Here is a 27177-nt window from a genome sequence, read left to right on the forward strand (position 1 = left end):
TTATTAAAATCGGTTACATACATAGGTGTGTATTATAAATTAAAATTTTGTTAAAAATAAATATTAGGGAATATGAATCAAGTGGTGCTATACTATTAATAGATTAATATTATATGCTTCTTTTCATGAGCATTTTTCAGTGCGTCACAAATGATAGAAAAAAGGTAAGTCCGTGATAATAGGTATACATTTATAACATTTATTCTAACATGACATTTTAGTCAAATCTGACAGTTGTCACATTTTATTTGCATAAAAACAAATCAATTGTGGTTATTGCATTTATAAAATGATATTTTTTTTATTTGTATAGTCTTATAAATTGCACAGATTAAATGAGTAGATATATTATATAATTCGTAAATAAATTTATCGCCAACCGTCACTAAAGCCATTCATTATTGTACTCATTTGCCCTCATTTGCGGCAGTAAATTAACACTTTATTGTACTGAAAGAATATTTTTACTTTACCTGCCGTAATTAATCAAATTAACCGTGATTGAATGTAACTGGTCGATGGCAGTAATCGAATAGCGAGTATTTGAGTGAACTTAAAATTTATTTACTTTAATTATTAAAAATATCGTACACAATTTGCGATATTATCAATTAAATTTATGTCAAAAAGTGAAGTTCTGTATTTTTTTGTAATTATATTCATATAAAATAAATTAAAATTTCACCGATTAAGTAATTATTCAATACTGATAACTACTTATCGATTAAAAATCGAAAGTTGACTGTCATCAATGTCATGAAATTATTATGACATCTAAAATTTATAAAGTTCTTAAATTATTGTAAATTGCAAGTAAGTGTTAAAACCAATATCAAATTATTATAGAAAGTGAAATTTTAGATAAAATATATTTTGGCATTGTCCAAGCTGTCAAGTTTTCACCACTTCATTCTTCAGTTTTTCATTCGGGGATTATTAAAATTAAACATGATTAATTTTATGAAATAATGAAGATACTAAAATTTAAAAAATGGTGTGGTGTTATAATGAGATTTTAAAGAAGTTAAATAACCGACCGATTTTTATTAATTTTTTTATAAATTTTATATTATTTTTTAAATCATTACAGAGCCCAAACTCTTACGTAGTCAACTTTAAGGTGCCAATCATCGGAAGTCAAATTCCAAGTTTTTTTCCAATCAAATAATATTGGCGTTAAATTTTGTATGCACCACGTCAGTAAAGACTCTTTATCGAACTCGTCTATTACTCGCCTCGCTCGCCACGCTCACTCTTCTCGTAATATCAGACTCGTTCGATAAAGAGTCATTTTACTGACTTGGTACACAAATAAATTTTTTTCGATTATAGCGAAATCTATCGACAACTAGAATAAATATTATAAATGTCTGTAATCACAGACGTGCCTTTTTTTCTGTCACATACAATTTAATGCGTTAGAAAGAAATCGAAAAACTGTGACGCACTGAAAGATGTCTATGAGAAAAAGAATACATAAACAATATCACATATTTTTTACCATTTTAAAAATACACTATATCCAAAGTTTACGTTAAATAGCTATTTGCTTTTAGACCCTCCGCAGAAAATTTCAACGTCTTCTTCAAATCATACTTTCTGTCTTCTTCTTCTTCGTCCTCTTCTTCTTCTTCTTCTTCTTGGATGATTTGTCTGCATTCTTCATCAAGAGTAATTTTATCAACTATCACTGGGCTCAGAACTTCCCTAAATTCAGATAAGGGGCAGCTTAATGGACATCCGTTAACACTGATTTGTTTTATCTTATTTCCGTCTTTGCTAAACACTTTTACAACGGGTTCCCAATCTTCCAAATGAAGCTCCATATATACTGTACTCGCAAATTGTGGTGGGTAGGGTGGATTAAATGCTCCAAATGAGTTCAAGATTGAGGCGATGTTGAGGTCATGACCACTATAAAATTGATATTTTTGAGAGTAGGTGCAATCTTCCGACATATTTTCAAAATATTCTAAGATATTATTTAAAAATCTTCCTGTAGCTAAAAGAAATATTATTATGTCATAATTGACAGAAATTCTTATGTAAAAAAGTAAAAAAAAAACTTATAGATCGAATTGAATTAATTATAGTAGGGGAGCAAAGTGTGCTAAATGTGCAGTCAATCGAGCGTTATCGGGACTTATTGGGTTGTGGAGAGTAGGTCCTTAAACCAAAGTTAGGTAAAGTTTTCCATTTTAGTGGGCGCTTGCCATTTTTTAACTTAATTTTCCATTTCCAACAATCGTTTTTTCCGATTATAACACCATCTCCCCATAATTCCAAAAAATGTTTCGAATAAAAGTTACTTATTTTTACGTAAGGAATCCAAATCTGCAATAAAAAAATGGGGGTTTCTATTTAAGATTTTAAAGTAACCCCCCACTCCACCTCCGTGGTGGGTCGTGTTTGGTGCGATTCGATAGATTTTAAAAAAATATTGAGTAAGTGTATTTTACAGTTCTTCGATTTGATGTTCATTTCGCAAGATATCGCGGGATTAGTATTTCAAATATTAAATTTACCCCCACACCTCTCCGTGGGAAGTCGTGTTTGGTATCATTCGATAGATTTTTAAAAAAGCAAGCAAGCAATTTGATTCAACCCGACCTGTGGGAGATGTTCACCCTATCGAAAAAAGTACATTCGGGTGTAGCAATTCATTGGGGCGAGGTGTTTTGACCCGAGCGAAAATAGGGATCACCCCACCTCGCTCCAATGCCCCAGGATCATCCCTTTCCCCCCATAGCACGCTGATGCGCGATGGGGGCACAACTATCGTAGCCGAATGCTCTTCACAATGGAATCCTGGGTAATAAGAAACCAATGTGGTGCCCTAATCGAATTCAAAACTAGGCCAGCGTAAAACGCTCTATGCCTTTATCTTCTGATTACTTATCCGCGGAACTAAAATTGCTTGCTTGGGCCCCAAGTCATTGTACCAATCCCCACTGAGCTCAGTCCAATGGCTTGGCGCACAAGTATTTTTTGTTTTTATGTTTTTTATGTTTTTTTTTGTGGCTTGCGCTTTTTTTGTTTTTTATATTTTTTTGGGGCTTGCGCCTTCTATTTTTCTAAGGGCTGACTTTACCTGATCGTGATGTTGGACCTACGCTTTGGTTACGTGTTTCTTCAGCACTTGGTGTTTTCGAGCTACGAACTGTCTACTATTACTTATTTATATTCTTTATCACTTTGCTTTCTCTTTCTCTTTATGTGTCTCTTTGTTTACTTTATTTACTTTACTTTATTCCACTATTTGTTGTTTAGGATGTTTGTGCTTCCATCGGTGGAAAGCGTCATACCCTAACATCTCTCGCAGTATGGGACTTGGGTGGTGCTCAATTTCCGCGAATTTGACCCTCGCCTTTTCTGTCATCATTTCGGTGACTCTCACCTGTTGTAGTTCTTTGAACAGGAATCTTTCAGCGACATATTTCGGGGCTCTGGCTGCTTCTCTTAGGCTGCTGTTGTGAACCGCTTGTATCTTCTTTTTTTTGAGTTTTACATACTTGTCCCCATGCGAGAGATGCGTGTGTTAATACCGGTCCCATTATGCTGTTTATTAGTCTTAACCTCGTGTTTAGTCTTAGTTTACGTTTTCTGCCTGTGAGTCCTCTTAATGTTGCTCTTGCCATGTTGGCCTTCTAGACTGTGGCTTCTACGTGTTTTTGGAAGGTTAATCCTTTGTTCATGATGACTCCCAGGTATTTAGCTTCATTTTTCCATTCGATGGGGTTGCTCTGCACCGTCAGTTGTTTTTCTGGCTGTTGTCTTCCTTTCTTATATAGTACCGCTTGCATCTTTTCGGAGTTGATGGCTATCTTCCACTTTATACTCCATTCCTCGATGTCTTCTAACGCTGTTTGCAGGTTGGTCACTGGTATATGTACGTTTCTATGTTTGGCCGCTATCGCTGTGTCGTCGGCGTAAAGGCTCATAAGGGTACCCGGTGTTCTAGGTACGTCAGCGGTGTATATTGTGTACAGCAGAGGTGACAGGACCGCTCCCTGTGGTACTCCAGCCTCCGGGATTCCGAGCTCGGACAGGACTTGTCCTATTCGAACTCTGAAACTCCGACCACCTAAGTACGAGGAGATTAGCCTCGTCATCGCCCCGCTGTACCCATAACCTCGCATTTTATATATGAGCCCCATATGCCATACTCCGTCGAAAGCTTTGCTTACGTCCAGGAATGCTGCTCCAGTGTACTGCTTATCGTTGAATACAGCTGCTATGTACTCAGTTAACCTGAGTACTTGTAGCTCGCTGGAGTGCTCTGCTCTTAATCCGAATTGAGCTTCTGGGATTATCTCTGATCTGTTTGTTTCCGTTTGCAGTCTGCTGAGAATAATTCTTTCCACTACCTTGCTGATCGCTAGGAGTAAGCTGGTTGGCCTGTAGTTCTGCAAGAATGTGTGATTCTTGCCAGGTTTTGGAATCATAATGACATGGGCCTCTTTGCATCTCTTCGGTAATATTTTATATCTTAGTATCGCGTTCACTGTCTGCAAAATACACTATATAGGCAAGTATCTGTAAAAAATATTGAGCACATACTTTTTAGTTTTCCAAGCTGTCATTCATTTCGCGAAATGTTCGTTTTTTTCCTGTGAAACTTTGGGATTCACCCATTTCCTTACGCTCGGCCCAAATCGTCAGAATTTTTAAATATACACTCGCTTGCATGTACTTACCTTATCATAGTCTGACAATTTTGAGTTTTTTTAAGGATAGATTTTTTTCGGGCTCCCCTTAACGAACTCCCCTGTGTTAAGAGCCAATATATGGTAGAGGTACATCTGCAGGATACCAGATTTGTCCCCATATGATAATCTGACGCGCTCGAGTAACTGCAAAAATCCCCGCTTGGGCTCCCCTACCATTATGCAAATAGCAGTAAACAATGTTGTGCTCACTGTTTACTGTTATTTGCTCTATATTGTTTGTACGACCTACAGAGTGATTCATAAAAAATGTCATTTCTCTGAGTTGTAGATTCTAGACCTCAAAATATCAAAAATTTAACCCCAATCGCTTAAATAAAACGTTAGGCCCCCTATCGGGGGTTTGGTGGTATACCACCTGCGGTAGGTGAGGTCCGAAAAAATGATTGATATTTAACCCCTTGAAAACGCATTTTAATTAATTCCATGACTGAAGTTTCTTTTGTTACTTTGTCAGAACCAGACTTGAAGGGCACTTCAGAACATAAGCAAGGTTTGAACAATTGTTTTAAATGATGAAATCACAAACAGCATAGAATAAATTATGAACAGATAGGCAAGAAAAGGGTTTATAGAGACAAACAAGTCAAAGACAAGCAATGAAAGAAGAATAAAAAATAAACGACAAATTGAAAATAATAGGCTATTAAATGACAAGAAAACGCTTTAGAATTTTAAAGAAAAACAACAAAATGAATACATGATAAAACAAAATGGAACAATATAATAAAACAATAAGAACAACAGAAATAAGAACAACAATACGAAACAATGAACAATAAGAAGAAAATTTCTTGAAACTTCAGAACCGAATGGAAAAATCTGAAGATTTGAAGGTTTATGTAGAGAAAATGCAGGAAGAGGTAAACCAGATTGCTAAGGAGATACAAAAAATTGAAAAGGCGGAAGAAAATACTTGATATTGAGAATACGTTAAAATTCGATATGGAAAAAGTGGAACAAAAATTGAACGAGATAGGAAAATGTCAAAAAGGATGAGAACATCGGGAAATAATTGTACACACAATTGTAATACAGCTCTTATGAGAACAGACTCCAATTTGGCGGGGATATTAGAAAACGACATCCGGTACCTTTCGTTAAAATCTTAAAAAACAAAATCCAACACGCAGATTTTCGAAGCCTGCAAATAAATTATAAGAAGCCTAAAACAGGGAGCTGCTTTGTGGTTTGAAAGCGAAGAAAATGAGGTGACTTCATGGAGATATTTTAAGACTATTTTTTTCTAATGGTGCAGGTGAACCAGGTTAAAATAGATTATTGAAATTGTTAGAATTAATATGCCGTGTAGTTATTACAACCGGACATCTCGAGATAGAACTTGACTGAAAATATTTTAAACAGTTTATTTGACCTAGTTAACTTCATTCTTATCAACTGTAGATTCAGCAAAACTGTCAAAAGAGCTTGCACATATCCTGGAGCAGATGTGCCTTCTGACCATATATTGTTAGTGGCCGTCATAAAGATCGCTCTTTCATGCAAAAACAAGCCTGAAACTCAACATCAGATCGCATTGGATAAACTGAAAGGTCCAATGATACAAGCAGAAATAAGTAATGAAATAAACACACAAATTCAAATATTGACGACAAACATTACCGAAGATCTAACACCAACATGGAATACGATTACAAGTGCTGTAACAGACATCATGAAAAGCAACTTGGGGTACAAACCAAAGAACAAGAAGCAAAAATGGATGACAGAAGAAATACTATTACTAATGGATGAACGACGACGACACAAGAATGACCCAGATGGCAGCAGTATGTATAAAAACATTAACAGGCAAATAAAAGCAAATACAAGAATAGCAAAAAATGAATGGCTTAAGCAACAATGTATCGATCTAGAACATTTACAACGACAGCACGACGATCGGAATTTACATAAAAAACTTAAGGAGACTGCTGGAATATACAGAAAGCGAAGACCAACTATTATAGTTAATCAGGAAAACCAGGTAGTGCTAGCTGAAAAAGAGAAAATTCATATACTTATGGGAAGACTATATTCAGAAGCTCTTTCATAACGAAAGACCCATGAGTGAAGTTTATACAGACGACCAGCTGACTGGCCCTTTAATCACTAAAGAGGAAATAGAAAAGGAAACATTATATTAAAAAAAAATAAGGCACCCGGACCTGATGAAATCTCTTCAGAAATACTCAAACTACTAGATGAAAGGGGAATTTCAGCACTACATAAAATATTTAATTTTATTTATGAAACTGGTTGCTATCCTCAGCAGTGGTTGCTCTCTACATTTATTACCCTACCCAAAAAAGTCAATGCAAAAATATGTGAGGATCACAGACTCACTAGCATGATGAGTCACACTTTAAAAATATTCTTAAGAATACTACATCAAAGATTATACAAAAAATGTGAATGGGGCATCAGTGATTATCAGTTTGGGTTTAGGCAAGGTTTGGGAACAAGAAAAGCAATAGTAGCAACACAGGTGTTGGTCCAAAATTGTTACAATCAGAGGAAGGACGTATTCCTGTGCTTTTTAGACTACGAGAAAGCGTTTGATCGTGTCCAACATCACAAGTTAATGCAGATCCTCAAGAAGCTTGATATAGACCAAAAAGACATAAGATGCATTGAAAACTTGTACTGGTTTCAGGCAGCACAATTAAAAATAGAAAATTATATATCCAAATCAATACATATAAGAAGGGGTGTTCGGCAGGGATGTGTGCTTTCCCCTCTTTTATTTAACATTTATTCGGAAGCCATATTTCAAGAATCTTTGGAAGATGCAGAGATATGAATCAAAGTGAATGGAGTATTGATCAACAACATACGATATGCTAATGATGCTGTCTTAATTTGCGACAACATAGCAGATCTTCAACAACTTGTCACTATAATCGGAGAATACAGTAAGCGAATGGGATTAGAGATTAATAGCAAAAAGACCAAATTCATGATCATCTCCAGAAACTTGGATGCATTTGAAAACTCCACCATAACACTGAATACTAAGTCTATTGAGAGAGTGAGCAAATTCAAATACCTAGGAACGTGGCTTTTTGAAGACTGGGCATCGGACAGGGAAGTAAAATGTCGCATTGAGCAAGCTCGACAAGCTTTCGTAAAATTCAGGAAGGTACTGACCTGCTCAGAGTTCGACCTTACACTGAGACTAAGGTTTATTAAATGCTACGTGTGGTCGGTGCTGCTATATGGCATAGAGGGCTGGACACTCAAAACGAGGGATATAAACAGATTAGTGGCTTTACCGCCGTCTGATAAAGATACCATGGACGGCGAAAGTCACAAATGTGGATGTCCTTAAAAGAATCAACCAAGAACGTCAGCTTTTCGAAAACATCAAGAAAAGAAAAACGGCGTATTTGGGTCACATCATGCGAAACGAAAAATACCAGTTCCTTCAACTTATAATCCAGGGTAAAATTGAAGGCAAGAGAGGAATAGGACGCAAGAAAATGTCCTGGCTCCGAAACATAAGGCAATGGACAGGGATTAACGACATACAATCTCTGATACACATTGAAAGAAACAGAGAGTTAATGGAAAATGTGATCGCCAACATCCATTAGTGGATTTGAATTTGAAGAAGAAGAGTTAAAATGTATGCGATGACAACCAAACGGGTGCCTCTGCGGGGCCCTCCTTGAGCGGGGACCCCGGGGCACTTCCCGGGCCTTAATGATAGTTACGGCCCTGGTAGCTTACTGGGATAGACTATATTGGTACCTAGTACTTTAAACCTATTTTACATATCCTTGTCATACCTGGCAGTAAGTGTAGGTGCTGCATACGTATACCCTACTTCTTATTGTAGGTCGTTTTCCTATCGGAGGCTGGCTATTATACCACTCTTTTAGGTTTCTCAGCTAGGAAATTCTTCGTCTTCCTATAGATCTTTTACCCTTAATATTACCTTGCATTATGAGCCTTAATATCTCATGTTTCGCACCTCTGGTATGGTGGTAACGTGTTTTTACTACCCTAACGATGGGGTGATTAACTGGAAAACACTATATTTTCCATTAATTACTTTATTATTATAGGTACATTTAATACTCGTTACTAGTACCCAGTTGACGATGGAATGAAACGTCCTCTCTTCGAGGTGGCACTCTCTCTAAAGTAACCCCAATATTAGACTGCTCCAAATATCTCTGTGTATAAATACTTATTAATTACCTATGTTTGTTATACTTTCGTATATGTATGTCAAGATTATTATAAAGAAATGCAATCTTGCACTAATACCTACATGTGTAAGTTTTGTTTACAAGACTACTTAAACATTCGGCATGCTTGATTGTTTACTAATATATTTAAATATATTAGGGTGGATTAATTTTAAGATATTTGAAATTATCTGAAATATTGTTAAAATCTAGGACACTGGTAATGGGGACTAAATATTTCAGCTTTCTTGCTTTGATGTTCTTAGTGACCTCGCAATCCTTTTGTAGCTTTCTTATCCCTTCTATATAATAAACCCTACTAAATTTTGTTAAATAATCGTTTGTGGCTAGTACCAGAGGCGTACGACAGGTGAGAGTGAATAGTTGACCCTTCCCATATTCTACGCCACTGACTGAATTGCTATTTTAGCATAATTTAAATATGTAAATAATATGCTTTTCATTCGTAACGTTAAATTATTTTTTGAGATATTTGAAGTTAAATATGAGACGGCAGTGTTATTTTCAAATGTAATTGTGTCCCTTCATTTTTAACTTCAAATATCTCGAAAACTAATAATTATGTTATCTTTATTTTGGTTATTATTTACATTATTTAAAGAGTATATTATTTACAAAAGTATTTAGACCAGGACTAATCTGTACAAAAACGTGTATTTTTGGATGTGAGAGGTGGCATTCGGATTTTTGCAGATAAAGTTAGGTGACACCTTCAGTAATAATAATTGGCTTATGCTCCTTCTCAAATATGCCCGGAACATTAATAAAAAAATTAAAATATTTAAAAATTTCGAAAAACATCGATTTTTTTCTGCCTTTTTTGCTTATAACTTTAAAACACTTCGTTTTGGAACAAAGTCGTAGAGAAATAAAATAAAGATAATTGAATTTTGTATAATATACTACTAGTCAAAAATGTCTTAAAATATTACATTTTCTGCAATATAGCAATAAATACAAAATAAGGGGGCAACATACGCCTGTTGTTATTCAATGTTTCTTAACCACTTTGGTAACACTTAGAACCTTAGTAATTCGCTTAGAAAATTCTTATAGCTTACTTAAATGGTCTACCAAATTTCATTAAAATCGACCTAATAGATTTTGCATAATAAATTTGCAATGTAAATATTTTTAAAAATTCAAAAATTCAAGTTTAAATTTTTTGAAATCTTTCTGAACAAAAAGTAGACCATTTAGAAGTTGGCTAATTTTTTTACATATAAAGAGGTGCTCTACCTATCTAATACATTTTACAGAATTAGCATCGGATTATTTAAGGGACCTCAGCAATGTTTTAAATTATAAACAATTTTTTGGCTTATAAACAAATAGCTTTGTTTATTAATAAAAAATTAATTTTTAGCAATGCAAATAATTAAAACCGGTATAATTTGACTTAAACTTTCAAATGCTGTCAGCAGAATTTTTTTTTTATTTAGCTAATGCCTCGACAACTAATGGCCATTGGCATGGTAGGTACGGTAAATTTTTACAGTTAGGTACGTAGTGTCATGTGTGGTGTGTGTGTTGAGTAAGTGTCTTTTTACTTTGCAAAGTCGACGTCACTGTCTTTGCAAAGAGACGCTAATTGTATCCGAACGTCTGCGGTCGCTCCGGTGAGTACCGATCCCACAAGGACAGAAAATATTTTCATTTTTTAATTTATAATAAATGAAAAATCTCTGACCCTGGTGAGATTCGAACTCACGACCTTTCGGATATTTCGATCCAAAGCTAGGCGCTCTTACCACTGAGCCACGGAGGGGTTTGTCAGCAGAATTGCTATTTTATTTTTTAATCAAAAGTTATTCTCGTTCAAAAATTGCAATTTTTCGATTTGTTGAATGTTCCACCGCGTTTATCTAGAAAACTATGCATCCTACGAAAAAACTTGTAAGAACATTTTTTGCTTAGAATTATCCAAAAAATACAAAAAAATGTTTTATTTTGCGAAAAATCGATGTTATGTAATTCCTTAAGTTCTTTGTTTATAACAATCTTCTCGACATCCGGATCAACTGTTACCCAAAAAATTCGTGTTCTACGGGTCAAAATACACGAAAAAAACTTGGGTAAGTCAATCTAAATAAAGGAGCCCATAGCACCCCTCCTGGACACAGCACTGATTTGTTTATAAGCCAAGAAATTGTTTATAAATTTAAAACATTGCTGAGGCTGCTTAAATAATTTGATTTCAATTCTGTAAAATGCATTAGATAGGTGCTTATTTATATGTAAGAAAATTGACAAATCTTTGTATGTTATAGTTTTTGTTGTGCAAGATTTTAAAAAATTTTTATTTTTTAAAAAACTTTAGATTGCAAAATTATTATGCAAAATCTAGTAAGTCAATTTTAATAAAATTTGGTGGACGGTTTTAGCATATTACAAAAATTTTCTAAGCGAATTAGGAAGGTTCCAAGTGTAACCTAAGTGATGGCAAACATTGAATATAGACAGGCTTGTTTTGCCCCTTTATTTTATATTTATTTTAAATTTATTTTATATTTATATTTTATATAAATATATTTATTTGAAAATTTAATTATCTTTGTTTTATTCCTATACGACTTTGTTTCAAAATAAATCGTTTTAAAGTTATAAGCAAAGAAAGTAGAAAAGGAACGAAATTTTTTGAAATTTTTAAATATTTTATTTTTTTTTTTATTAATGTTCCAGGCTTATTTGAGAAGGAGCATAAAAGTCAATTATTATTAATGAAGTTATCACCTAACTTTACCCGCAAAAATCCGAATGCCACCTCTCACATCAACCTAAAAACAGATCCTTCCTGGCCTAATTGGAGAATCTATAAATTATACTAAAATACCAATTCCGTCAGTGGCGTAGAATTTGAGAAGGGTCAACCTTACATTGGCCCCTGTCGTTCGCCTCTGGTAGTAACCAGAAACCTTTATGTATCACAATTTAGCAGAGTGTACAGTACTTACACTTTCTTCTTAAGTATAATAAGCACTGTACCGGATGTCCCAATAAGAATGGCTCTCGGCCATATCTCAAGAACCGTTTATAGTAGAGCTTTGAAATAAAAAATTTTATAACAAAAGTTGCCTCAGGAAAAGCCTGGAAATTATTTTCATAATTGTGGGACCACCGCTAGAGGGCGTAACTGAAGATCAAAAATAAAAAAATCTAAATTTTACAAAATTTTCCTAATGAAGGGGCACAGGAAATCCGATCGTCGTATTCTTCATAAAATTCTACGCATATTTGATTTGACAAGTTTAGGTGTACCTTTGGAAATAAGAGGTAAGGGTGAGTGGGAACCTTGTTATGAAAAACTGGCTGTGAGTCCGGTTCTGCTTAATCAAATTTTGCAAACTTGGTCTTGTTGAAGACAGATCTTTTTCGTCAATGTAAAAGTTATGATTTCGAACCAACTTACTGAGTAATATGCCAGCTAGAAGGCGTTATTTAATTTTTTTCAGAAATCTAGTGTTCCTTGGAAAATATTAAATGCAAACATGCATTTTTAATACCATATTACAAAATTAGACAAAATTAGCAACCGAATAGCGAAAACCGCATGTTTATACCTTTTTTTTTATCTCGAGATATCTTACAAAACGTGTAAATTTAAAAACATAACTGTTACTGTCACCGGTAAACGAAATTCATTAAAGGTAGTGTGCTATGGTAACAACAAAGAAACATTTTACAGCTGTCAACGTATATTAGGTCTTTTCAACGCTTCTCATTTGTTTCGAGCCTCGTTCATATCTCGTATATTAATATTATACACGGATTATACGGCATATGACAGAGGCTCGAAACAAATGAGAAGCGTTGAAAAGCCCTATTAAAAAGAAATAAAAACAACTATTTAGTGATGACATAAACGTTCAAATTTTTGCCCATCATTTTCGTTGCAAGCATTTACTCTTTCAAGAGTAGATTGAACAGCAGTCTCAATTTCTGCTCTCGATATGCTTTGAATGGCGTTTAGTATTCTCTGGATAATGTATTCTAGAGTAGTGTATGATGGGCAACAATTTGAATATTTAGGTCGTCACTAAGTAGTTCTTTTTGTTCTGTGTTATATTTAATTTTAATAGTATTGTTTCTCTTTATATTGTTGTTTTAATTAATTATATTTTTATACGTTGACATCTGGAAAATGTTATTTTGTTTTTTTTCCACAGCACACTACTTTTCATTAACTTAGTTTACCGGTGATAGTAACAGTTATGTATAAAATTTACACGTTTCTCGAGATATCTTGAGATAGAAAAAAGGTATCGACATAGGGTTTTCGCTATTCTATTGATAATTTAATCTAATTTTATAAAGTATGATTAAAAATGCATACTTGTATTTAATATTTTCCAAAGAAAACTAGATTTCTGAAAAAAATTAAATAACGCCTCCCAGCTGGCTTATTACTTATTAGGATGGTTCAAAATTATCACGCTTACATTGAAGAAAAAGATCTGTCTTCAACAAGACCCAGTTTTCAAAATTTGATTTAGCAGAACCGGACTTACAGCCATTTTTTCATAACAAGGTTCCCACTCACCCCCACCTCTTATTTGCAAAGGTAGAGTTAAACTTGTTAAATTAAATATGCGCAAAATTTGATGGAGAATACAATAATCGGATTTCCAGTGCCCCTTCATTAGGAAAATTTTGTAAAATTTAGATTTTTTTATTTTTGATATTCAATTACGCCCTCTAGTGGTGGACCCACAATGATGAAAATAATTTCCAGGCTTTTCCTGAGGCAACTATTGTTATAAAATTTTTTATTTCAAAGCTCTACTATAAACGGTTCCTGAGATATGGCCGAGAGCCATTCTTATTGGGACACCCGGTACATCAGTAAGGAGCCACATTATATCTAAGTGATTTGGGTTAAATCTTAATATTTTGAAGTCTCGAATCTACAACTCAGAGATTGGACAATCTTAACCAATCACCCTGTTTAAGAAACTGCAAATAGCACCTACCGAATCTTTTCATCTCGTCTGTTCTGGTGAATGATTCAAAAAGCCATCCTGCAATAGATGTAACAGGTTCTGGATAGACAGCTTTAGCCCAATCTGGGAGAGGAAGACCTACGTCAACTTGAATTTTAAAATCGTCAAAAACGGTACGAATTTCGCTAAAACTCTTTATCTTTAATCCAGTATATCTGTTGATGTAATTGTATACTCTTGCATATTTCGCATCTATCGATTGTGATAAATCATCATCTAACATAGCAGCCCTAAGTACATTATAATTTGGGCAAGCTGGTTCGCCAGAAAAAACATCTATGCTAATAGGATGAATGGGAATTGGTTGCCAGTTTACATTTCTATGCCACATCTGCTCTTCGAATGCTGGAAAGAGGGAATAAACGTTGCATTGTGCAGACATGTGGGTCCTGTCAACATCTGTTGTATAAGCGGCGAAACTGGATTCATTATATTTGAGAGGAAGAAAGTTTGAATATCTTTTTCGTGTGTATTGACCCAATTCATAGTGTTGGCGTTTGCCTTCCTATAAAAAATATTTAAATTATTAAACTAAACACAAAGTTAAAAAAATGTCTTTAAAACGAACAAAAAAACGCCGCAAAATTTCATGTATTCGAAAGATATTTGATGATCTAACAATAAAACACTGAAAACGTTTGTTTTCTATACTTCCACAAAATTTATTACAACTAAGTGACTACAGCTGTTTCGGCAGAGTGCCTTTCTCAAGTGAATTAGTTTACACTGGTTTGCCTATTTAAAGTCTTTAACTGAAGAGGTTGAGGAGTGGGGAGCTGTTTGTTTCAAGTTCGTCATTCAGAAGTATATCTGTATTTTTCAATTTATTAATTTCCATAGATTCTAATAAAGATAGCTTAAGGCCTTAGCCTAATATCTGGTAGCAATGGGCTTAGATATATTTATGAACCAACTTGAAACAACAATTTCTAAATATCCTGTATTTAAACAGTTCTTATATTGGTGGAGATACGTAGATGATATACTAGTATGCTTTACAGGAACTAACAGACAACTTGACCAATTTCTATCATACATTAATTCACTTCATAGTAATATTGAGTTTACAATAGAAACAGAACAGGATAATTCCATAAACTTTCTAGATGTAACGATTACCAGACTACACAACAAGCATGAATTCTCCGTATATCATAAACCTACCCATACTGACACAACCATACACAATTCATCATCCCATCCTACACAACACAAATTAGCAGCCTACCATAGCATGATACATAGACTGACGACAGAAATTCCCATGACAAAAAATAACTTCGAGATAGAACTAAACATCATTAAACAAATAGCAGTAAACAATGGCTATAACGAACAAACAGTTAACAAAATTTTAAACCAAAAACTCTGCTCTCTAACATATACAGGCAAGATAACAACAAAAATAGCCAGATACATTAAAAAGAAAGGAATAACAGCAGCTTTCAGAACTAACAACAACTTAAGTAAATATATTAAGAACAATAAAAGCCGAAAGAGAAAGCAACTACAGAGTGGTGTGTACAAACTGACTTGTGGTGACTGTTCGAAAACTTACATCGGTCAAACTGGCAGAACCTTTGACAAACAGATAGCAGAACACAAAAGGGCTTTCAACAATAGAAAAACAGACACTTCTACATACGCACTTCTCCTTCTAGATCATAATCATTCTTTTAATGAACAGTTTCAAATTCTGCATATTCAAAATAAAGGCCTTAAGCTATCTTTATTAGAATCTATGGAAATTAATAAATTGAAGAATACAGATATAATTCTGAATGACCAACTTGAGACAAACAGCTCCCCACTCCTCAACCTCTTCAGTTAAAGACTTTAAATAGGCAAACCATTGTAAACTAAATCACTTGAGAAAGGCACTCTGCCGAAACAGCTGTAGTCACTTAGTTGTAATAAATTTTGTGGAAGTAGAGAAAACAAACGTTTTCAGTGTTTTATTGTTAGATAAAATGAACTTCCATCAAGTAACGGTCGAATCCATCAATTATATTTGATGATATTCACCATTAACAAATTCTAAATTACAACAGGACTACACAGAAAATTGTCGATAAAATCTAGTCCAAGATATCTCACAATTTTTTCGAATGTTTTAAGCCGTACATCACTTGCAATTAAGACTTTTTTCTATTTAATTACCACGCTATTCAAAAGATAAAAAATAATTTTTAATTTGTTCTCTGTGCGTAGATACATTTTTCGTAGAAACTAGGTTTTATCTCCATGGAAGCCCTCTGCTTAAACGGTTGTAGTGCAGCCAGATGGGTTGTTTTATAGCTTTAATTCCTCTGCCATACCCATTTCAGGATTCTAAAAGCTTGTACCGATGTGTAGAAGTCTCGAAGTTACGTACTATACATTTTGGAGCTATTATGCTAGTCTTTAAAAAGTGCCTGCCATCTAATAATTTGCAGTTGTACAGTCTAGCTTTGCCATACCACTTCCTGTCAAGAGGGAAGCATAGGAAAGAGCCATTTTCAACAGACGAACTCAACCTCAGCACAATCTAGCATCAGGAAATATAGAACAGTACCCTTCAAAAAAGAGGAGGAAGTATGATGATTTGCTGAAAGGTGACGGAATATTTAATTATGACTATTTCAAATGCGCAGTTGATTCACATTTCAAAGTGAATTCGTTGGAAGAAAGACTGATGTTTGATTTTTATTTTAGACCTTCTTGCTGAAAGTGGTTTTGATCCTTGATATGGCTCTTATTAATTTAGTCCAGAAAGCCACTGCGCATCCGCTAGGAAAAATATTCTAATTCGGATTTTTTGCACAATCTTACTCAAAAAGGACTCCGTTTAACAAATTTGCATGTTGCCAGGACCAAAAGGTGGTCAAAAATTTTTTAAACGTTTTTTTTTTGTTTTTTTTTCTTAAAATTATTTTTTTTGCATGGAACAAAGTTTTTTTAGGTTTTTTAGGTCATTCCAAACAGAAAAGGTCTTTAGTGACTTTTCTCTAAAGTTGATAGTTTTTGACATATAAGCGATTAAAAATTGAAAAATTGCGAAATCGGCCATTCTTAACCCTCAAAAACTATGTGAAAAACTGAAAATTTGAAACTGAAAACTCCTTTGTTTTTAATTTCTAATCACGCGTGTGCTACACTATTTTCCACCGTTGCATGTGTATACAGTATGGTGCAAATGAAAGGAATAAATTCGTTATTTCGTAAACCGGCTACTTTAAGAAAAAAACCCGAAACAGGTCGATTTTTATTTTTAAGTTATGATATTGTGGCATGTATGGTATACTAGTGACGTCATCCGTCTGGGCGTGATGACGTAATCGATTATTTTTTTAAATGAGAATAGGGGTCGTGTGGTAGCTCATTTGAAAGGTTCTTCAATTCTCTCTTCAGTAATATAAACATTTACATAATTATTTATACAGGGTGCTCAAACAATTTTTATTAAATTAAATTATTTGACAAAAAAAGAAGTAGAAGGACACCCTGTATAAATAATTATATAAATGTTTATATTACTGAATAGAGAATTAAAGAACCTTTCAAATGAGCTAGCACACGATCCCTATTCTCATTTAAAAAAATCATCGATTACGTCATCACGCCCAGATGGATGACGTCACTAGTATACCATGTATGCCATAATATCATAACTTAAAAATACAAATCGATCTGTTTCGGGATTTTTCCTTAAATTCGCCGGTTTACGAAATAACGAATTTATTCCTTTCATTTGCACCGTACTGTCGGTGGAAAATAGTGTCGCGCACGCTTGATTATCAATTAAAAAACAAAGGAGTTCTCAATAATGTATTGCAAAAAACTCTTCGGGATTTCATGAATCGATGTTTAAGGAATATCTACCTACCTTGGCAACATTCAAATTTTAAGTTTTTCACATAGTTTTTGAGGGTTAAAAATGGCCGATTTCGCAATTTTTCAATTTTTAATCGCTTATAATATGTCAAAAACTATCATTTTTAGAGAAAAGTCACTAAAGACCTTTTCTGTTTGTAATGATCCAAAAAATCTAAAAAAACTTTTTTCCATGCAAAAAAAATAATTTTAGGAAAAAAACAAAAAAAAACGTTTAAAAAATTTTTGACCACCTTTTGGTCCTGGCAACATTCAAATTTGTTAAAAGGAGTCCTTTTTGAGTAAGATTGTGCAAAAAATCCGAATTAGAATATTTTTCCTAGCGGATGCGCAGTGGCTTTCTGGACTAATTGGAGTTATCTGTTAAAATGAGTGTTTAAAACAAAAAAGATAAAGTGTGACCAAATGATAAAGTGGAGGATGAATTTAGCAAGACATAGACAGGTAAAGCCGATAAAGGTAAAACAGTTCATCATAGAACATTTTTTAAACAGAACATTAGCCAGAATTTACTACAGACCTAATAAACAAAGATATGAAAACAGTCAAAAAGATAGTATAACTTCTAATAGGGCCCTGTAGCACGCTAAAGGTACGGTACTTTGGAATCTATCTATAATAGACTATCACTATGTAAGTGAACTGAAGTTTACAAGACGATCTCAGTTAAAAAAATTGTTGGAGCATGAATAAGATACACAGGAAATTCTGGTTTTGGAAGTTCTACTAAATAATATTGATTTTGCTTGCGTATCGAAGTTTTCTTCAAATAAATTAAAAAAAGTAAATTTGTTGCCAAAAATGACAAGGTGAACATTTCTAACAATTTTTCTAGTGTATTCACAGTATCTCTTTGTCTGTAAGTTAGTTCACACTTATTTGATATTTTAAAGACGCGTTAAAGACACCTTCAGTATATTTAAATTGCAATTAATGTAGATACATAATAAAAACATAATTTGCATTACGCTATACAAACATCAAAATACATAAGAAGGTTAAGTAGTATAAAAAAAGACTAAGTTTTCACTCTAATGGCATATAAAACAACATAATGCCATTCTACATCCCACCAGAATGAAAACAATGGGAACTTTCTCTGGTTACACCTCCGAGGCTTCTACAATTTGCAAGCCATACGGATGCTGAGACTAAGGAAGATGAGAGAATTCTACAATTTACAATTCACGTCCCATCTGCCCAGCGCGGTAAAGTTCCAACGAGAATGGTTCCCTTCATACTCTACACAGAGTAAATGTAAATCAAAAATGAATAACCATTTCCAATTTCGCCGCAAAACGAAAACACAGCCGAACCATATTCCAGTCCAATCACAGAGTGCTGCAAGCACCCCTACCGGTTTCGAAACTTATTAGTCTCTCATCAGGAGGCACATATGCTGCTCTCCCTGATCCAACCAAAACAAACCCCAGCGTGCAGTCCCGGATTGCAACGAACGAAATGGCATAGATGCCCTAGCGGCAACTGCTAGCAAAAAGACTAAGTTTTCACTCTAATGGCATATAAAACAACATAATGCCATTCTACATCCCACCAGAATGAAAACAATGGGAACATCTTCCTTAGTCTCAGCATCCGTATGGCTTGCAAATTGTAGAAGCCTCGGAGGTGTAACCAGAGAAGGTTCCCATTGTTTTCATTCTGGTGGAATGTAGATGCAGGGCTAGGGCATCCCTGCCATTTCGTTCGTTGCAATCTGTAACTGCACTCCGGGGTTTGTCCTGGTTGGGTCAGAGAGAGCAGCATATGTGCCTCCTGATGAGAGACTAATAAGTTTCGAAACCGGTAGAGGTGCTTGCTGCACTCTCTCATTGAACTAGAATATGATGCGGCTGTAGTTTCGTGTTGCAGCGAAATTGAAAATGGTTATTCATTTTTGATTTACATGTTTACTCTGATTGGAGTACGGAGGGAACCATTCTCGTTGGAACTTTACCGCGCTGAGCAGGTGGAATGTGAATTAGAAATTGTAAAATTCCCTCATCTTCCTTAGTCTCAGCATCCGTACTGGCTTGCAAATTTTAGAAGCCTCGGAGGTGTAACCAGATAATGTTCCCATTGTTTTCAATCTGATAGGATGTAGAATAATATTTTTGGTATTGTTTTATGTGCTATTAGATTGAAAACTTAGTCTTTTTTTTAATAATAAAAGGGTTTACAAAAGTGCCGTTATTAAGACTTTGAATGTTAAGGTAGAAATTAAATTTAGATATAGATTATCTATTTCTAATGTTTTACTTATAATATTAAAGTCTTACATTTGTTAGTTGCCCTGGACCAAGGTTTCCCCAGTACGACCTATCAGAATATTTGTTTGTGGGAAAGAATGTAATTGGCGTCCGTTGACCATGTCGAACTACCTAGAATAAAAACAATCCGATTATACCTAATGCTCGTATTTATCAATAACTATAAACAAAACTGATACAAAGATAAGCTTCACGAAGCTTTATTGGTTAAATAGCTACGTAAGTGTGTATTTTGTTTGCAGTAGATGTAAGAAATATCTTGCTTATATAAGATTTTCAGTAATTAAGTTTTTTTAAATTTAAATATTTAATATGGTTTATTGCGTTAGCTAAGTATAGGTATCGTTTCTAAAAAGATATCAATTAAAAATTCTGATGTATGGAAAGGGAAGTCCAACAAGGAGAATAATCTCATGGCTGTGTAATTTACGGGAATGATTTAGATGGTTTTCTAGCGAAATTTTCAGGGCAGCCGCATCAAATCAGAATAGCGATGGTCTCCACAGCGGAAAAGTCAGCGGTTTAATATTTCTAAATATTTCTAAATATTGTCTTTTATTTTTTTTATTATTGAGAAACTCGCAGTTATCATATACCTAATTTCACACGATAACGGGATTGATCGGATCAGTATAATAATAGTCCAGTCGGCTTAGACGAATAACAGGCCTAACCTTGCATTAGGAGCTGCCCCAAATTTTATTTTTCTAATCTTTAGGGAGGGTCAATAGTAGTATAAATTTAAAATCTCGACTGAATTCCACCGTTGCGTTAGCCGTCATCTTGATTTTAAACGAGAACCGTTTTTGCTCAATACCTCCGCCATTTTCAATTTTTTGACAAAAAGTGTATAAACTGAAATTGTTGAAAATATGAGTTTCTATAATTTCATTTATTATAATTTTTTTCGTGCGGTCGATATTTTCCGAGTTATGAGGGGAAAATAGTGACAGTTGGAGCATCATTATTGAATTATTGAATTATCTCGTTTATTGTTAGTTTTAGAACAAATATGTGCCTGTACAAAAATGAAGAGAATTAAATTCTACACAATTTTGATTTCTTTAATTTTTTTGCTAAAATTAATATTTAAAGTAGTACGTATGCGATAATGACGCGAGCGTAAGACCGGATTGATTTTATAGCAATGGTTTTTGTTCAATATCTACGCCATTTTTAACTAAAATTGTTCAAAATATAATTTCCTACAATTTCTTTTTAACAATTTTTTTCATGCGGTTGATATTTTCCGAGTTACATGGGAAAATAGTAAAAAGTGGTGGGGGGAGCATAATTATTGAATTGAATTTTGTATCCGAGCTGCCCCAAATTTTATTGGTCCAAGAGCTGTGAGACATTTTTGAGTAGGTATTTTAGGCAACCTGAAAATTGTTCAGGTGACTCTTCCATGATAGTCTAATACAAAAATGCCGGTCTGGCTGGAGGGTAGCGGTTATTTTCCCCAAAAATCCCCCCCAAAATTAAAAAAGGGTAAAAATTGTTATTACAAAAAATATCATTGACGTGACTTTAAAGTAAATTTAAATATTCAAATATGAAGAAAATAAACAGGCCAGGCTATTTGAGGGCGATTTTAACTCTGCATGATACTTGCATGGGCGCCCCAGGATTATTTTCAGGGGATGCATCTGAACTTCAGACGATTTCATCTGAATCTGTACATACTATTAACGAGTATAAAATATACAACTATACATGCAAAGCTATGTACATTCCTTCCGGACAGGGAAGTACAATTATTATTTTGACAGGCTGTTTTTTAATATTAAAAATAAATATTCTAAAAAAGACAGGTTTTTTTTGGGTGAAATTTTTCAACTGCCATGTGATCAAACAAATTACGCGTGCGTATAAATAAAAAGCGCTATAGGTAAGCAGCAGTGTGAGAAAGAGCGTATACCAATAGCTGTTTGCGTCCTCTGTTGTACCTGAGCGAGTCCGTTCGCTCGAGAAAAATCACGTGGCCTGGCGATCCCATGTTGTTGTGCCTCGAAACGTTAGAGTAATTATTATATATTATAGTTTTTTAAGTAACTTTTTCTTAATTAAAGGAAAATAATACGTACTATACTATACAATAGATTTTGCAAATATGATAGAAAAAGACAGAATTATTATTATAAATATATAGGTAGAGAAGTATAAAAGTATTAACTAAATTAATTCTGTGTCCGAATCTTGTACTTCTTCTTCAAACTCCTTATCTGAGCTTAAATATTCACTGTCTTCTTCTTCGTCAGGCTCCCATCGAGACTCACATTCCTCTTCTACATGATCAGTAAATAGTTGTAATATGTATTTAGAAATAATTAAAAATTAATTAGCCATAATTTAATTGAGTTACTACGTATTCTCTGTCCTTTTATACGGAGTCGAAGCCTGGACAATAACGGGCGCATCTGAAAAAAGATTTGCCATTTTTGAGATGTGCTTTTATTGAATAATGTAAAAAATATCATGAACACAACACGTAACAAACACGGACACATTATGAAATATGAAAAAGGCAAAAGAAATACTCAACAGTATAAAGGAAAGAAAAATGAGCCAAAATAAATATTCATTCTCTTCTTCTTCGTCAGACTCCCCTCGAGACTCAGATTCCTCTTCTACCTGATCTGTAAATAGTTGTAAATATGTATTTAGAATTAATTAAAAATTAATTAGTGATTAATTAATTAAGTTGCTACGTATTCTTACTTATATAACTAATACTTAATACTCTTCCTTATATTATAAATCACATCACGTTTTTTATTTTTTAGTATATGACCAAAGTACCTCATTTTTCTTTCCTTCATAGTGTTGAGTATTTGTTTTGCCTTTTTTTATCTTTTTTAATGTTTCCGTGTTTGTTACGGGTTGTGTCCATGATATTTTTTACATTATTCGATAACACCACATCTCAACAATGGCAAGTCTATCTTCAGATGCGCCCGTGATTGTCCAGGCTTCGACTCCGTATAAAAGGACAGAGAATACGTAGCAACTCAATTAATTAATCAGTAATTAATTTTTAATTAATTCTAAATACATATTACAACTATTTACAGATCATGTAGAAAAGGAATCTGAGTCTCGAGGGGAGTCTGACGAAGAAGAAGACAGTGAATACTTAAGCTCAGATGAGGAGTTTGAAGAAGAAGTACAAGATTCGGACACAGAATTAATTTAGTTTATACTTTTATACGTTTCTGCCTATATCTTTATAATAATAAATTTGTCTTTTTTTATCATATTTTCAAAATCTATTGTATAGTACGTATTATTTTCCTTTAATTAAGAAAAACTTATTTAAAAAACTATAATATATAATAATTACTCTGACGTTTTGAGGCACAACAACATGGGATCGCCAGGTCACGTGATTTTTCTCGAGCGAACGGACTTGCTCAGGTACAACAGAGGACGCAAACAGCTATCGGTATGCGCTCTTTCTCACACTGCTGCTTACCTATAGCGCTTTTCATTTATGTGCACGCGTAATTTGTTCGATCACATAGCAGTTGGAAAATTTCACCAAAAAAAACCTGTCTTTTTTAGAATATTTATTTTTAATATTACAAAAAACCCTGTCAAAATATTAATTGTACTTCCCTGTCCGGAAGGAATGTACATAGCTTTGCATGTATAGTTGTATATTTTATACTCGTTAATAATATGTACACATTCAGATGAAATCTTCTGAAGTTCAGATGCATCCCCTGAAAATAATCCTGGGGCGCCCATGCAAGTATCTTGCAGAGTTAAAATCGCCCTCAAATCGCCTGGCCTGTTAGTTTTTTTTTATATTTGAATATTTAAATTTACTTTAAAGTCACGTCAATGATATTTTTTGTAATAACAATTTTTACCCTTTTTTTAACTTTGGGGGGGATTTTTGGGGAAAATAACCGCTACCCTCCAGCCAGACCGGCATTTTTGTATTAGGCTATCATGGAAGAGTCACCTGAAAAATTTTCAGGTTGCCTAAAATACCTACTCAAAAATGTCTCACAGCTCTTATACTATATAATTATATCCTTTAGGAGAGATCAATAGTAGTGTAAATTTAAAATCTCGACTGGATTCCTCGGTTACATTAGCCGCCATATTGATTTTAAATGAGAACTGTTGTTGCTTAATATCTCCGCCATTTTCAACTTTTCGACATAAATGGTGGAAAAGAAAATTGTTGGAAATGCAATTTCCTACAATTTATTTGGCACAATTTTTATATACGATCAATATTCTCCGAGTTAAAGGGGAAAATAATGGAAGCGGATGGGAAGCATAATTTTTGAATTGTCTCATTTATTATTAATTTTACGACATAATTGTACATAAACAAAAATAAAGAGAATTATATTTATACAATTTTTGAAACTTCCAATGAAACATCAACAAAACTAAGTATATAAAAGACATAAGAAGGCATTATATACATTAAGTTCACTTAATTTTATTAACTAGCGGGTTTTATTGGTTGAATTTGTCTGTCGATATTTTAAGTTTTATGTCAGCTAATATATCGTGATGTTTCAACAATTTTTTTTTAAATTTTGGACCCTGTTGGGGGGAATTTTCCCATTCCCCCCTTGTATACCCGCCACTGGTTCTCTCGAAAAAATGTAGTAAATCGTAATTGCAACAATTTCAGTTCTTAAACTTTTTGTGGAAAAGTTGAAAATGGCGGAGATATTGAACAAAAACAATTGCTACAAAATCAATCAGGTCTTACGATCGCACCTTTACCACATACGTACTATCTTAAATATTGATTTTATCAAGAAAATGAACGTCATTAAAATTGTACAAAATTTAATTATCTTCATTTTTGTATAGGTAAATATTTGTTGTAAAACTAATCATAAACGAGATAATTCAATAATTCCATAATTATGCTACAACTCTCACTATTTTCCCCTCATAACTCGGAAAATATCGAACGCACGAAAAAAATTATAATAAATGAAATTATAGAAAATCGCATTTTCAACAATTTCAGTTTCTACACTTTTTGTCAAAAAATTGAAAATGGCGGAGATATTGAGCAAAAGCAGTTCTCGTTTAAAATCAAGATGGCGGCTAACGAAACGGTGGAATTCAGTCGAGATTTTAAATTTATACTAATATTGACTCTCCCTAAAGATTAGAAAAATAAAATTTGGGGCAGCTCCTAATGCAAGGTCAAATTCTATCCCGACTGGGCTATAAAGAAAAACTTTGGTTAAAAACTAGAAAAGTGATTTCTAAATAAGATGTGAATCTTAGGTTGAGGGACATCTTTGTCAGTCAGACATTACATAATTTAAAGACTGATTCGTATGCAATAATAGAAAACAAATTAAAATAACATTTTAGCTTGTCACAAGTAGTATATCTATAAGTAATACTTAAAGTAGTACAAAATCATTAAATCAGAACTTACCTGTACAACAGCTATTAAATTGGCAGTGACTCCAATAATCCCCAGAAAACTGACAAAGACAACATAAGTTACCAAGTCCATCGTGAATCTAACAATATTGTTGTCATTTTTCGTGTATATATATCGGAATGTTTCAAACATTTATTATTTTGTTGATTGTTTAGAAAACAGGATACAAAATAAAATCATAAAAAATATATACATATAGGTACATATTTTACGAAATTATAAAAGTAAATTTCTACTGTTATCGCAAAATACTCAAAAATAGCTATCTAGTTAAAAATATTATATTGTAATGTTGTAAGACGTGTTGATGCAAAAGTATGACAGATATTTATGGTTTGATTAATTTCGCTTGTTAGACTTCTATTTTTTCGCTAAAGTTGTCATAAATTACATTAGTTGGTATTTTATTATTATTTGTTTTATAATGTCCCGTAATTAAAGATATTATTTACAATTTTCTTTCCAAAATATTGTTTTGTTGCAGTCAAAATAATGTGTCTGTTAAGTTAACATACCAAAACAGTAGGTAAGTTTAAACTGATTATTTACCTATTATAAAACAACTCTTCTTTTTATGTTCTCATGGTCTCTTGTGACTTGTCGTTGCACTATTTTCATGGTTGCCACTGATCGCTTATCTCTTGGGGAACCTTCTTTAGGCCTATTTGTTCATTTTACAATGATCGTTCCATTGTACTCTTCTCTTGCTTACCCAGTTCTTGATGTTTTCCACTTTGATTTTCGGTCGTATATTATATGTACTTGGAGGCAGGGCCGCGTTTAGGTCAATTGACGCCCTAGGCATTTCCCTAGTAGCCGCCCTTCAAACATGTACCATTTTTGCGAAAAAAAATTGCAGAAATGTTTATTTAAATAAGAATACATTAAAAATGGATTTAAACTACGATGTTTATATATATTATCTATAGCAGAAAAAATTGTTATTCCAGTTCGATTACATCAGAGGCTTCTTTTCAAAAAAAAATTTTTTTCTTGACAAATTCGACAAATTGTTAACACGTTCTTGCGTCATACTTGATGGAAAATTATTTTTAATTACAAAAATTGAAGAAAAATCTAGTAGATAGACAACCTGCGTTCTGGCACATCCCCTAAATCGCAACCCTTAAATATTAATAAATGCCAAACGGCTTAACGTAGGATGACGTGTGACGTATCGTTGGAAAGGGGATGAAAAAGGGGGTTGAACGCAGTATGTGGCGTGCGCATCGGAATATGCCAAAAGGGCATTACGTCATATCTTCGTTTCTATTGGTCCGATTTTGACGTAAGAGGGCTCGTCGGAACGGGGAGGGGGTAACGAATAAGTTGAGACAAAAACAAAGATGGCGGCATTGCCAAAACGGCATTACAGCATATCTTCGTTGCTATTGGTCCGATTTTGACGTAAGAGGGCTCGTCAGAACGGGGAGGGGGTAACGAATAAGTTGAGACAAAAAACAAAGATGGCGGCAGTGCCAAAACGGCATTACAGCATATCTTTGTTGCTATTGGTCCGATTTTGACGTATGGGGTGTCAAATAAAAGCGGTGACGACACAGAAGCCAACTGTCAATTCTTCTTCTTCTTTTCGTTTGTCAATTCTTCTTCGTTTCCGTATAGTGCCTAACAGAACGTGACATTCGACAT

The 27177-nt window shown here is 33.8% G+C and overlaps 1 protein-coding gene across 1 annotated transcript; it reads right to left on the reverse strand.

Moving 5' to 3' along the window:
* On the reverse strand, positions 1-25803 carry LOC114330544 (prostatic acid phosphatase). Its single transcript, XM_028279901.2, has 4 exons — positions 25519-25803; positions 20097-20198; positions 13915-14449; positions 1-2002 (listed from the first exon to the last, which is right to left on the reverse strand). Exons 1-4 carry the CDS (start codon positions 25657-25659, stop codon positions 1530-1532), a joined length of 1251 nt encoding a protein of 416 aa, XP_028135702.2. The 5' UTR covers positions 25660-25803; the 3' UTR covers positions 1-1529.
* Between the last annotated feature and the right edge of the window lie 1374 nt (positions 25804-27177).

This window comes from Diabrotica virgifera, chromosome 4 (genome assembly GCF_917563875.1).
Source record: "Diabrotica virgifera virgifera chromosome 4, PGI_DIABVI_V3a".
Taxonomy (NCBI): Eukaryota; Metazoa; Arthropoda; class Insecta; order Coleoptera; family Chrysomelidae; genus Diabrotica; species Diabrotica virgifera.

Excerpts from the sequence above, each read along its gene's own strand:
- LOC114330544 (XM_028279901.2), bottom strand. The coding sequence starts at position 25,659 with ATGTTTGAAACATTCCGATATATATACACGAAAAATGACAACAATATT. Across the intron at positions 14,450-20,096 it reads GTCCAGGGCAACTAACAAAT|GAAGGCAAACGCCAACACTA; the intron begins GTAAGACTTTAA and ends TATTTTTTATAG. Across the intron at positions 2,003-13,914 it reads AGACGAGATGAAAAGATTCG|CTACAGGAAGATTTTTAAAT; the intron begins GTAGGTGCTATT and ends TATTTCTTTTAG.